The 13,050-nt window shown below is 42.8% G+C and overlaps 1 protein-coding gene and 1 long non-coding RNA gene across 3 annotated transcripts; one reads left to right on the plus strand and one right to left on the minus strand.

Annotated features, from left to right (window-relative positions):
• Nucleotides 1-1,595: 1,595 nt before the first annotated feature.
• Nucleotides 1,596-5,556, minus strand: LOC116492985. The gene is made up of 4 exons (XR_004253706.1): nucleotides 5,513-5,556; nucleotides 5,383-5,438; nucleotides 4,010-4,097; nucleotides 1,596-1,772 (listed from the first exon to the last, which is right to left on the minus strand). It is a non-coding gene; the product is annotated as an uncharacterized LOC116492985 (long non-coding RNA).
• Nucleotides 5,557-5,631: 75 nt separating this feature from the next.
• CCDC51 (coiled-coil domain containing 51) lies at nucleotides 5,632-12,423 on the plus strand. Of its 2 annotated transcripts, none has more exons than XM_032194144.1 (5): nucleotides 5,632-5,662; nucleotides 6,695-6,951; nucleotides 7,081-7,427; nucleotides 7,748-7,912; nucleotides 9,461-12,423. In XM_032194144.1, the coding sequence occupies exons 3-5, from the start codon at nucleotides 7,119-7,121 to the stop codon at nucleotides 10,235-10,237; spliced, it is 1,251 nt and encodes a 416-aa protein (XP_032050035.1). In that variant the 5' UTR covers nucleotides 5,632-5,662; nucleotides 6,695-6,951; nucleotides 7,081-7,118; the 3' UTR covers nucleotides 10,238-12,423. The 2 variants fall into 2 exon arrangements, with proteins under 2 accessions (XP_032050035.1, XP_032050036.1); XM_032194145.1 differs by lacking the exon at nucleotides 5,632-5,662 and adding an exon at nucleotides 6,132-6,392.
• The last annotated feature ends 627 nt before the right edge of the window (nucleotides 12,424-13,050 follow it).

Genomic DNA, 13,050 nt, shown 5'->3' on the forward strand with positions numbered 1-13,050 from the left:
GAAAAAAAAATCTGTATTTTGGGTGAAAATCTTCCAAGGTTGCTTACAATGGCTCATTGCAATGTCTACTTCAGAGCCACTTATGCTTTAAGGGGAGCGTACATAATACCACAAATCCAAGCTACAATACCACACGAGTCCTCATAAAATAATTATTTTCTGTCAATTATCTTCTACTAATGGAAATTCTGGGTAGTGTTGAAGATGCCCCGAACTAGGTATGAACGGAGCTATGTAAATATTGATACCTTCTCATGATTAGAGGGGAGTTTGCAGTCATATTCATGTATGGTTGGAAATCTTCAATGTTGCAACTTTCCACCTTCAAGCAAGATCTGAAGCAAGTTTATTATCCCTGATAACTCAGCTTTGTTCTTTGCTTGCTCAGCCTCCCCAAGCGCTTTGAATTTGCAGTTTCATTCATCTGTGCTTCCCAGCCTGAAATGGCACACAGTGTACTTCCATGGCGTAGCTGGCAGCAATTTGCTGATGTGTGAGCTATTTCTTTGAGCTTCCTGAAGTCAAAGTGCCTGTTTCTTTGAAAATCACGTGAAAAACCATGCCTAGTATTTTTCAGCACTCTTTTCCAAGACCCCATCCACATGCTGGAGAACACTCTGCTTGCACAGATGAAGGTTTCCGAAGGTTTCTCAAGGGGGGAGAACCAGCTCCTTGCTGCTCCAGGCAGCCTGCCTGGTGGTTCGGGCTGAGGGCCCCCATACAAAAGCCTGGCCCACCAAGCAGGAGGTCCATCGGTGAGGAGGATGGGGGCACCACATCCTGAGGGGTCTCCACCCAGCCTGGGGACCTCCAGCAGCACCTTGTGTGCGGCCACAGAGCTCAGGGCTCTTCCCTAGGAGCCCAGCCAGCCCACATCTGTGGGCTCTTCCACAGCACTGCCCCCCACCACCTGCCCACCCCGCACGGGGACCTTCTGTCCCACCATCACCTTTTGCTCAGCCTGCGTTAATCCTTTCCCCCTTCTCTCCTACCTCAACAAGGTGACATCCCTTCCCCAAAGTTCCCATATCCAGCGTATCATCGCTACTATTCACTTCTAGCCCTGTAAGCACCGCACCCCCTCCTCCTACTCCCTCCCCCAAGGGCATTGCTGTGAGCATAAAGGAGCTCTTGCAGGAGTTCAAGGAAAAGAAGGTGTAGGCGACTATTTGTAGGACAACAGCAAGGGGCTTGGCAGTGCAGTATACCCAAGCAGCAACTACAAAACTGGCTTATTTTGGACAGTGGTTGTCCCCAAGTTAACCACCTCTCTGGTGATGGCAGTATAGCCCATCTTTTCATTTAGAGAGACTTTCCAGCTCTTATGCGAGCATGTGCTGATCTAGCCACACCTTGTGCAGTTGCAAGTAAACTTGAGCCTCCAGGTTGAAATCTGAAGAAGTTTAATACTCAGGCCCTAACTCTCATTGTCAAAAAAAAAAAATGCAGAAGTTTAAACTAATTCTCATAAATGGCTACCAAACCAGCAGATGCAGTCAACCTACAGAAGGTCACAAGTAGTCTTCAAGAAGATTCATTTCCAGTATAATCCAGCAAAGCCAATTTTAAAACAAAGCCTACAGGTAAAGAGAAAATATCACCTCTTAACAAAAAAGTTTTATTCTGACTAAACAAAATGTACAATGTTACCTAAGCACTAGAGAGTTTTCTTGACGTTCAGAATGTTGCAGGTCCATTGAATAACTCCATCACATCTTACATTGTAGTTCGATTGAGCTACTTTTTGCCAGACTTCTTTATTCCACCACTGGCTGCCAAAAGAAACAACACAACTGGTTAGACAACTGACAGAGATCTTACCTACAAGTTTAGTTCTTTGTCAAATCAAATCCCTGCTAGACTGCCTGTACAACTCAGATCCCCACCAGAGAGTTGGTTTTGCTTTCGCATGTGTTTGTGATCTTACAGACTTCATGCTAAATGAGTTACTTAACATCAGAAACCAAGTCTCCCCTGGAACCAAATACGCCTCCTAAACCTACAACTGGACTAAATATTTCAACCATTCCTGTGCTCCTCCATGCACACTCTGTGTTGTTTATTTCTTATACAGCAGTTATATAGTCTGGTCAAATCAAATTTAAAGCTGAAGGAATAAAAGCATCAGTATTTCTAAAACAAGAGCCCCCAGTTGGGATTGAAGCTTTACTGTAGCAGGTACTGGAATTGCAAGAGCCTCTGTTCTTTGCACTCTCCATTACTGAAGAGCATAAAGCAGGGTCAAGGAATGACACATATTAACACAGCAACAAATGCAGCACTTTTTTTTGTCAAATGCCATTTTTCACAGCATGTGTCATCTATGACCAGTGAAAAGGAGAAAAGCACAGGAGGGCTACAGAATTCGTGGCTGCAAGGGCTGATAGTCAACAGCAGACTTTGCACTGTGTTCCAAGTGTTGCCTTGCTGTAATAACACAATAATCACTGTCTGCTTTCACTCTCATTGGTCACGGACCAGATGACTGAAATTCATCTAGAAGAAGACAGAGTAATAATGGCAAGTGAGAACAGTCAAGAAATACAGACGTACTCGCAGCTGAAGCGTACTACACAGAACAAATTTAGGATGGTAAGGACACAGGAGGGAGGTTCAGGGATTTTTTTTTGCATCAGCATGTAATGCCAAAGACATTCTGTAAGTCCCACACCCAGCACATTTTTTTGTAAGCAGATAAATCAGAGGAGCTAGATTAATTTGAGATAAACAGACAAGAAATATCCCACGTTAGTGGAACTGGATTGCATTCCACTCCAAGAACACCAACTCAAATATGAAATTGCAGAACTGCTGGCTAGGATTTGTAACTTATCATTACAGCCACCGTGTCAGAGGACTGTTTTCATGTTACTCTTCTGTGCTTGTGATCTGCCAGCTTCACTGCCAGCACAGCTCCCAGATACAGGAAGGGTTCTGGGAAGAAACTAGAGAACTAAGGACCAGCAAGTCTGACTCTGGTCTCTGACAAGATAATAGAGTCCATAATAAAGCAAATGGATAAACAGCTCGTGAAAGTTAACAGGATTTCTGTAAATGGTAACTCCTTACTCGCTGTCCTGCTGGAACTCTCTAAGGGTATCATTTAGTGCACAGATAAAATGAATCCAATGGATTTTGAATTTCCAAACAGCATCTGACAAGATTCCATGCAAGCATAGTTAATGAAATGGAATTTGCTGTGGGATTGCTGGGAAGGTCCTTCTAACGCCTCTCAATATTTATTTTTTTCTAAAGAATGAGAAGCAAAGAGTAAAGTTTAACACTCTTTATAGAATGGAGAAGGGATTACCCATGTTAATGGAACACATGCCAAAAGCACCTCCAGGGAATAGGCAGGATGTACCCTTCAACATCCCTAGTGCAATCACTACAAACGCTGGAGGAGCACAAGGTGAGTGGACAGCCTCACACCGACAGAACTCCTAGTACCAAACCTAGTCTGAAACAACGACTGGGCTGGATGCACCAAAACACACTGCAAAACCTCTCCCGTGGCACAGCATGCTGCACAGACACTTAAGCAAAAGCACTGAATCCAGACTTCTTTCCAGTTATAGAGTGTTGTTTTTTTGTTGTTGTTTTTTCCTGCCAAGAATCTCCTGCTCTTGAAATTCATTCTTTAAGAAAACAATTACTGCACTTGTTAAACTTCCAGAACTGTGGCAAAGCCTACGTGTTTCTTAATGTTCCTGGAAAGAAAAGGGTGGTATACTAAAATAAGAGCCCAAATCTCTCTACACCATCCCACGAGAACAGCTTAGCGTGCCCAGTACAGTTATACCTCCTAAAACAGAAGCTGCATCAGTAATTTGGAGGTGAAATTTCACAGTAAAATAAATAAATAAAATTAGCATCTCTGTTATTTATCATCTGCAACTGCCATCATCCTACCAGTGCATGTTGAATAACTGAAAGGTACAAGCAAAACCATTAGACTTTTGAAGGCAGCAAGCCCCTTTTTTTCCTATCAGTATGGCACCTCACTTACCGAGGGGCCCTTTTCCAGCAGCCTTTGCTTTCATCTCCTCAAGTTTCTTTTGCTCCTCCTTCTGCTTTTGTTTAAACGCCAGATCTGTCTAAAGAAAAGAACAACAGAGCGTGTTAGCATCTCCTCCCCTGAAACTTTTTTAAAACAACGATAAGCAATGAGAAATAAATGTTCTAACATGTACAGTCTTCATAGACAACAATGCTGAAAGGGACTGTAGGATTTTTCCTTGACACTCAGGATTTTGAGATTCCTCACCAGTCCAGTCCATGGCTCAGCTTCCTTAAAACTGGAACATTTTCCTCTTTTTCACGCTGAAACTCCCCTTGCTACAATGTGAGCTTTTTACTTCCCTTTTTCCCCCCAAAAGAACAAAATATTGTTTCTCTCTCTGGATTTTCCAGGATTTTTTTATGTTTTTACTAGTAAATCACTCCCTACCATGCTATAAAGAGAAAAAAAGTGGATCAATGCAATGCCCACATATACTACTGCTGTGCTGAGAGGAAAGGAGATGTTATTATATCACATTTGGCACATGGTATTTTCTTTATATGGCCTGTGTGATTTTTGTTTTGCAATGACTGATTTTGAGGGTACACATTTAGTGTATGTTCTGTCTCAAACCCTTTCAGGTGGACCTGAAGTTAACCACTCCTTGTATTTTACAAGTCAATTGTTCTTTCCAAAGAAAGGGCCATAGCATACATGCTTAGTTAAATAAATCCCTTTGCTTTCCTTCAAGCTTTCTCCAATTACTTTGATTACTAGTCTTGCCCTTTTGACAGTCTGTGGCCCCTCCAAATTTTGTTTTCTACAAAGACAAGAGCAGAACTGTCAATAAGTTAGTCATCCGGCCAACCATGGCAGTAATCAAAACGTTAGCCTGATGTAAGACAAACTCTTGCTCAGCCCCAGACAAGTTATCCTTGTAGTCAGACACTGAAGGGTCAGTAACAGGTTTTAGAGTGTGATAGAGCAGCCACCTGCCCGTTCACCTCCATCACTTCCTAGGCCCTGTTCCTACCCACACTTTGACAGTTATCAAGAGCCTGATACCTGCTGTCCTCCCCACACACAGAGCTCTGCCCTGCTGCAGAACACGATTTCGTTTGTCTGGCAGCTTTACTACAACACATAATATCAGCTTTTACACTGTTGTAACTTGGACACTTGAAAGCCCTTAACTGGCTCTGGCATTTCTCTGATGACAAACCTTATTTATAAAGTCACCAATTCATCTTTCAGAGAGGCATCGCGTTTACCTTTTTCCAGTCACGGCTGCCACAACCCTCAGAAACGGAAACAGATAAGGGGAAGGGGAAGGAGAAGGGGATGAGGATGGTGAAGGGGATGCCCCCCCGGCGCCCTACCTCATCCAGGTCCTTGGTCTGCTTCTTCGGCTGCTTCAGCGGCTTCTTCTTGCCGCCTGCAAAGACAGAGAGCTCCGTGAGGCGCGGCTCGGCCCGGCGCGGTGCCGGCGGCCCCGGGGCTCGGCCTTACCCTCCCGGCCCGACATGGCGCCCGCCCCGCTCCGCTCCGCGCCGCTCCGCGCCTCAGCCTCCCGCTTCCGCCCGGCCCCGCGCCTCAGCCGCCGCCGCCGTCACCGCCCGGAGCTCGGGGACTTCCGCTTCCGGGCCGGGCCCGGGGCAGGTAGGGCAGGGCCCGGGGATGCGGAGCTGAGGCGGGGGAAGGGGGGGGCACCGGGAGGGCCTCGGGGAGGTGAGGAGGGGGCGTGGGGGCGGTGAGCGGTGTCACGGGGAGGTGCGGGGGGTCCCTGTGGTTGTGGTGTGCTGTGGCGGTGGGTGTACGGCGGCCCCGGGGTGCTCGGTGGGGCTGCTTCACGGTGGGGCTGTGTAACGGGGAGGGGTAAAAGTTGCCCCCAAATGTCTCCCTCTGGGACCGTCCCTTCCTTGTGGCACGGCTGTGGTGGCGTTGCCACCTGAAGTCACACAATCAGAACGGCTCGGGTTGGAAAGGACCCTAAGGATCACCCGGTTCCAGCCCCCTGCCACAGGCAGGGCCCCACCCGCTAGGTCAGGGTGCTCAGAGCCCCCCCTGACCTGGCCTGCAGCACCTCAGGGATGGGGCGGCCTGTGCCAGGGCCTCGCCGCCCTCTGTGTGGAAAAGAAAATTCATATGTAAAACTTCTTAAATTAACAAAAAACATGTACCAAGTATCAAGCTCTCCCATGCCATTCATTTGTTGGTTTTTAATATTGTTTTGGTCAAAACCTCATATAATCGTACCCAAACTCCATAAAAAGCCTTAGTTGAAAGTTTGCCTGTTTATAATTTTTAGAGGAATGTGCCAAGTAGAAAACTAAAATCTTTACACATCAATGCAGACATTAAGCAGGAATAAGCAGTCTGCTTTTGCAGGGTAAGCAAGAATGTTAAAGCTATTTAAAATGTCTGCATTCGCTGCTTGGTGGTTGTATGATCTTTTGGCTCTTCCTTATATTTTAGTTTTATAGGTAGTCAATTAGAAAAAAAAAATTATGTACGCTGTAGTACTTATGTGTTTTCTCTCTACCCTCTGTGTGTTTGGCTTTCCCCTCTTCAGTGCTTCGTATATCTGTGGACTGTAAAATATAGGGAATGATTGAACCCCATTTCTTTACCTTTTTGAGCTTTATATTTTTTTTGACTCCTCTCTCTCATTTTTTTTCTGTTCTTTTCCAGAGCGGTTAGCACATGTGACACGGTACACCAAGTTCAAACGTGAAAACACAGAACAAAATTTCCAATGGCAGTCACTTCTGTGCTGAAGCATTAAATTACTCTGAAGCTACTCATGCTGATACTGGATCTGTAACATGTGATTGCTATTCATGCAACGAGCAAATCGGTAATCAAGAAGCATGGCAGAAGTACTTAACAGCAGAAAAGCAGGAATCTGTGGCAGGACTGTCCTTTGAAAACTGTGGAAAATGTCCTAGGTGAGTAACAGCATGAAACTAGTGATGCTTTGGTCACTCTAGAATTTTATTCATGTTCTGATGCATACCTGTAGTTTTAAGAGGTGTTTGCCAGCCTTATTTTAATAACATTTTTCTTCATCCTGGTAGCACTTTTCTTCAGTGAGCAAATTCAAGACAAGGGGCCAATGAAATATAAATCAAGTGTATCCTCGGTGTCCTGTGGCCTGCAATATCACCATTTTATGATAAAGTGCTGTCAAAAAATGAATTTACACGTGGTGCGAACTTACTGTTCCTCAGGACCTAAGCAGCCTGAAGCCAAGTCAGCGATAGAAACGGCCAGGGGTCTTCTCAGCCGGCTGACAGAAACTGGGACTGTTATGGGGAAAAGCTCCCTTCAAAAAATATCTGCAACGGGCAAGAGTTGGTGGGACAAATATGAGGAGTTTGTTGGCATTAACGAAGTTCGAGAGGCTCAGGGAAAAGTGACGGAGGTAAATGTGGACAAAATATTAAAAATAAATAAATTTTAAAATTAAAAGTTTAAAAATTATGAGTTAAGCAATATGAAGCATGAACACTGTGAGTCAAAAAAGAGCCTCTAAAGAGAACTATGACTTTTTCTGCTTTAACTAGCTGTGAGGATACTACGATTGTGTTCTAATATAGTCGTCTTAGTAAATGTAGCATATCCCCTAGATTGTAATGGAGTGCTTTTGTCTGTTTTTGTTTTTTTCCTCCCTGAAATTCATATAGCTATCAATTTAGATGTGCCTGGTAATAAGTCTCTAAAATAAATAATCTCTCTTCTCAGGCTGAAAATGTCTTTATGATAGCTCGAGGCATAGTACGAGAGGCTCGTGAAAATGTAGAAGCCCAACAGACTAAGCTGAAGGAGATTCGGGACCGCTTAGACAGGGTCTCTCGGGATGACACCCAGTACTTAGAGCTGGCTACTCTGGAACACAGGTTGCTGCAGGTAACTTGCTGGTATTTGAGTGATGGCAAATATAATGAAAATTCGTGTGTGTTGCTTTTATCGGTAAAGACTGGTGGTGTAGATGCATCTTACTGTTGAAGAACAGTGGTCTGAGCTAGTCTTTATTATACTTGTTTTAATTAAAATAATTATTGTAGACGATTTGATATGCAATGGAAATCATATGCTGGTGTTAAAACAAGGTTGTAAATTTGGAGACAAAAGCTGAAAGAATGAACCTAGCAAACTAATTGTTTGAGTGGTGACAGGTGCGTGCCAACAAAAAGCTGGGATTCAAGGAATTAACTTTCCATGTGATGAGGAAAGTTCACTTCCGGCTGTTAACCCATCAAAACTCTCTCATCTGCCTTCCATCTGGCTGCAACACCCAGTCAGTTTTCTAAGGCTTTTGTCAGAGAGCAAAAGAGCCAGGCTGCTCCACAAGGGAGGATGAGCAAGAAGATGAGGTTGACCACAGCACAGGCAGGGGTGGTATCTTGCACCCACAGGGTGCAGTCCTGCAGCACCTCACCTGGATGAACCATGGCGATAGGAACATGTTCTTCAACAGTCCATCAGTCACAGATAAAGGCAGGATAGCAGCCAAAGTCAGCCCAGAAATCTAAATGAAACTGCAAGGACAGCAGGAAACAGGCACGCCTATGGCAAAGCTCAGGCAAGGAGTGGGTATACGTACCTGAGCTTAAATGGAGCTCCTGGATCAATGCACAGAGCATCAGAAAAGAGCTAAAGAGAGCTGTCCAAATAATGCATCAGGACTGTGCAGATGAAATCTCAAGAATAGAGCTCTGCATGACTACGAAGGAAGGTCGAGCTAAAATTACCACTGTCTGTAAGGTGGTATCTCCGTCTTACAAGAGAAATGTGTGCTTAGAAGAATGGGATAATTTGGGGAATGCACTTAGCTGACAGACAGGTTCGCTACTATAAAAAACTGCAGAATTTTACTTCAGGAAAATAACCATAATACTTTACAGTGTTTTGCTGAAATATAGTGGCTTACAAAAGGAATTGCCATGCTGAAGCTGGCAAAGGCAGAAAAGGAAGATGCACACGTGAGCAGAGAAAGAAAGAGAAGGCAGAAGAATGAGAAGTATGTATGTTCATGAAATTAACCTATCCAGGACACCCTTCTTAGTCCTATTTTCAGTTCCTGTTTTAGGTGTCTTAGAATTGAAAGAGAGAAGCGTGGTAAAGATAGTGTTTGGCAAAGTAGGAAGAGCCAAAAAACTGTACCTGGTGAGGAGAGAAAAGCTTTGCCTGTGTGTACCACTTTCCTGTCATCAGCATGTGACAGATTGTTGTGTAGATGATCTTCAGTTGTAATTCTTGATGACCTTTTCTATTTCTTAGGTTTGAGTTGAAATGGTGTCTTGCTGACTGAAGTAGGATTAATAAAGAAAATTAAAAGGGAAAATTATGAAACAGAACTAATGCTTCATTTCCCTTTTTTTCACCATTTTCATTTTTCACACTTTTTTTAGCTTCACGTTATAGCTTCTTCAAATCAAAATGTGTTTCTTGCAGGAAGAGAAGAGGTATCGAGCTGCCTACTTAAACGCAGAAGAATCTGAGCGAGAAAAGTTTTCTCTCTTCTCTGCAGCAGTAAGGGAAAGCCACGAGAAAGAGCGAACAAGAGCTGAAAAAACAAAGAACTGGTCTATTATTGGCTCTGTACTGGGAGCCATTATAGGTGTTCTTGGTTCCACTTATGTTAATCGAGTAAGGCTGCAAGAATTAAAAGTCTTGGTGCTTGAAGCACAGAAGGGCCCAATAAACCTGCAAGAAGCCATCAAAGAACAGGCCTCCAGCCATTACTTGCAGCAGAAGGATCTCAGTGACGTCATAGCAGACCTGAAAAACATGCTGCAAGCAAGGACATCACAGGAAATAAAAGAAGGTGCTTTGTTAGCAAGAGGAGACAGGAATGACTCCATAAAACTAGATTCTCTTTTAATTCCTTTAAAGGAACAGCTAAACTACACTAAACAAGTCAGTTCATGTCTTGGGAGTATACAACAGCAGTTTAACAGTCTGCAGGAAAGTATAGCACAAATAATTTCTGACGTGCAGAGCGTTAAACTTGCAGTTCATTCTAGACCTCTGGAAAGAGCAATGCCGAGATCTTCAGCAGAGGGTAAGGGACAGGCTTCTGCTGTGAGAGATGTGATCTTAGAATTGTGTGACACAGAGCGGAGACTGGAATCACAAATCAAGAGAAATTCTATTTACAGCACTGCAATCACATGTACTGTGTTTGCTATTACTCTGCCAGTACTCTATATGATACTTAAAGGAAACTGATCTCTAACTAATTGCTGTAATTTACTAGATTAATAAAAGTAAACTTGCGCTCTAAGTACTTAGAGTACAAGTCCGCATAAATTTGCACTAGTGTTTCTCATTATGCTTTCTGCTGTACAGCTGGAAAACTTGTAAAGGCTGTCCATCTGCTGCTGCAGGCTCCGTGCTAAGCCTTTCACTTGCAGTGTGTCTTTTAATTCCTCAAGTGAAGGAAATTGTATTGCTTCATCTGTTGACTTCATTCACGGTTTCGTTCTTCTACAGTCTCGTACTGCATATCATGCCAATCAGTGACCTTCATTCCAGAGCTGTATTTGTGATTTTTCAGTTCAAATGATTCTTTTAATCTAGCATTGATCAAAGTGCTTCATGTGTAATCCTTTATAATTTAACCCCTGATTTATTCATAATTTTGCAGTTTGTTTATACATAAAACATTAGGAGTCATTTTACTAATCAGGTAAATATGTATGCCCTTGCCTGTTGTTTTTTTTTAATTATTCTAGATACAGTGCGATAGTTTGCTATATAACAAACAACAGGGGCCATATGAACCAAGGAAGATTTAAGTTATCATGGTACAAAGTATAGCTTCACGAGTCTGTACAGCCAGATGGTACATTTAAAACATGATTAAATTACACGTGGTAGCTTTCTCCTGCAACTGTTTATAATGAAGTATCCAAAAACATTTCTGGAGCTTTAGCCATGTTGGTTACAGCTCCATGCCATTGAAGTCTTATAGGCAGGGAAAGAGAAAAAGGGTTCAGATATAGAGATATGTTAAGTATGGTGATGTTCATTCTGCAGGTGGAAGCCAATTGTCCTTTCCCTACAGCCTCCTTAACCTGTCATTCACTAGCCATTTTGTGGTTGTAGTAGTCATCTATGGAGCAATCACTTTCTTATCCCTACTAGTATCTTTTATTGGAACTGTCTTCAGTTTTTATTCTTTCAGTTTTGTCCTGCCTGGAAATTAAAATGCTGATCTACAGCGGGTGTTTGTAAGATGGTACTTTAACGATAACAGTGCTATGCAAACTACTCGAAAATAATATGTGGGAAGAAGTGAAAAGTTCAGCTGCCTCATTTTCTGGGAAGGGATGAAGAATGGCAGAATGAAGAAAAATGCTGTCTTAACAGCTAAACGTCAGCATCTCTATGGCCAAACAAAAAGTTTTTAGTTTCACTGTGATAAGAAATAGTTTTCTCCCTATGATGGCAGCAGATAAGCAAACCAAACTTGGAACTCCTGCTCTGCTGGGCATTTCTGTGAAACCTTGGCAGAGGTCTGCCAACCTCACCCCATGCTCCAATGCCTTTGTGTAAGCATTTCACAATGACGAAGTTGTTTAGTATACACTCCGTGTGTTTGTTGTTGTTTTTTTCGGTCAGTCCGATTTTTTTGTCCAGTAACCATATGAAAAGAGTTTGAGGTTTTGATTGTAAGCTTCTAAGATTGTAAGATCTTTGGGACAGGGACGTTTGCTCAATGAGGCACCTACTTCATTTGGTATCGTTAGTGCTATTAGAATATGACTGAATAAACAACATTAGGAAAGACCTGTGATGATTCACTACTTGTAAGAGATGAAATATGCAAAAGGTGGTTTTGGGAAGGACTGCTGCTGATTTATATATTGATTACTTGGTGTGTAAAGTGAACAAGCATTTGTCAGGGAAGCTGTTTCATCTGATGGCTTGAGACCAGGGATAAAAATTCTCATCCGTTTACCTGCGTCAAGAAGTGCATACAGATTAATGCAATTTTTCAAATCTAGTATTTCATTTTCTCATGTTGTGAATGTTTCTACGGGTTCTACTTCTTGTAGGAGAGTGATGAAAATCAGAGAAGTATGTAATTAAAGGGGAAAGGATGGTATATTGGTTCTATTTGTAGTTTGCCAACAGTAGTTGCTGAATTGTATTCTTTTTTTTTTTTCCCTGGTTTAACTACCTAATGTTAGGCCCCCTTACTAGGTAAATGGCTGAATTTTAAATATTCATCACTCAAAAGCATGGGTTATATATGTGAGCGTGATTATAAAATGCTGAATGTTAGGTGGCAAAACATGAAAGTAAAGGCAACGCTGCTCACTGAAATGTGTGTATTTTTGCGTAACATCAGAAAATGAGTAGCGGTCTGAGGTTAAACATATATGACAAATAAAGAACAGGAAAATCAAGAGTTGCTTATTGTTTTAAAGCAATCTGCTTTTTTCCATTGAAAGAAGGTGTGATTGTAGGTAGCTTTAACCTGGAGCTACAGGAAGGAAAAGTCTGTCAATGAGATCAGTAGCAAATAGATCTGTGATGAGGGAGAGCTTAAAATACAAAGCCTGAAATTTGAGAAGAGCTGGATGGTGTGATATACACCAAGATGAAAATAACTGGATTTCATCCTCCAAGGGGGTGTTGGAAGATTCAGGAATAGGTTCTCTGTGTGGTGTCGTACAGCTGGCAGAATTCATTGTTACATTTGATTACTGCGGTTGTGCTCTGCCTTGGTAAATCCTCATGCGAAGTGACAGCAGAATCATTTCAATTAGGAAAAAAACAACAACAACTTGTAATAACAATTAGGAGGACAGATGTGTGTGTTCCCTCAATCCTGCATTAATCATCACTTTGTTGTGGCAATGGCATGCAGTTTGGTACTCCACCATATGCGTACCCCGGAGCCAGAAGGTGTGGCTGCAGCACCAACAGCTGTACCAGGAGCTAGCTGAAGGCAAGATCCAGGAAGACACTGCGACATGGACTGTACTCCTAATCTGTTCCCTACTTTATGCTAAATCTCTGTCATGGCAACA

This window comes from Aythya fuligula, chromosome 10 (assembly GCF_009819795.1).
Source record: "Aythya fuligula isolate bAytFul2 chromosome 10, bAytFul2.pri, whole genome shotgun sequence".
In the NCBI taxonomy this organism is placed as follows: Eukaryota; Metazoa; Chordata; class Aves; order Anseriformes; family Anatidae; genus Aythya; species Aythya fuligula.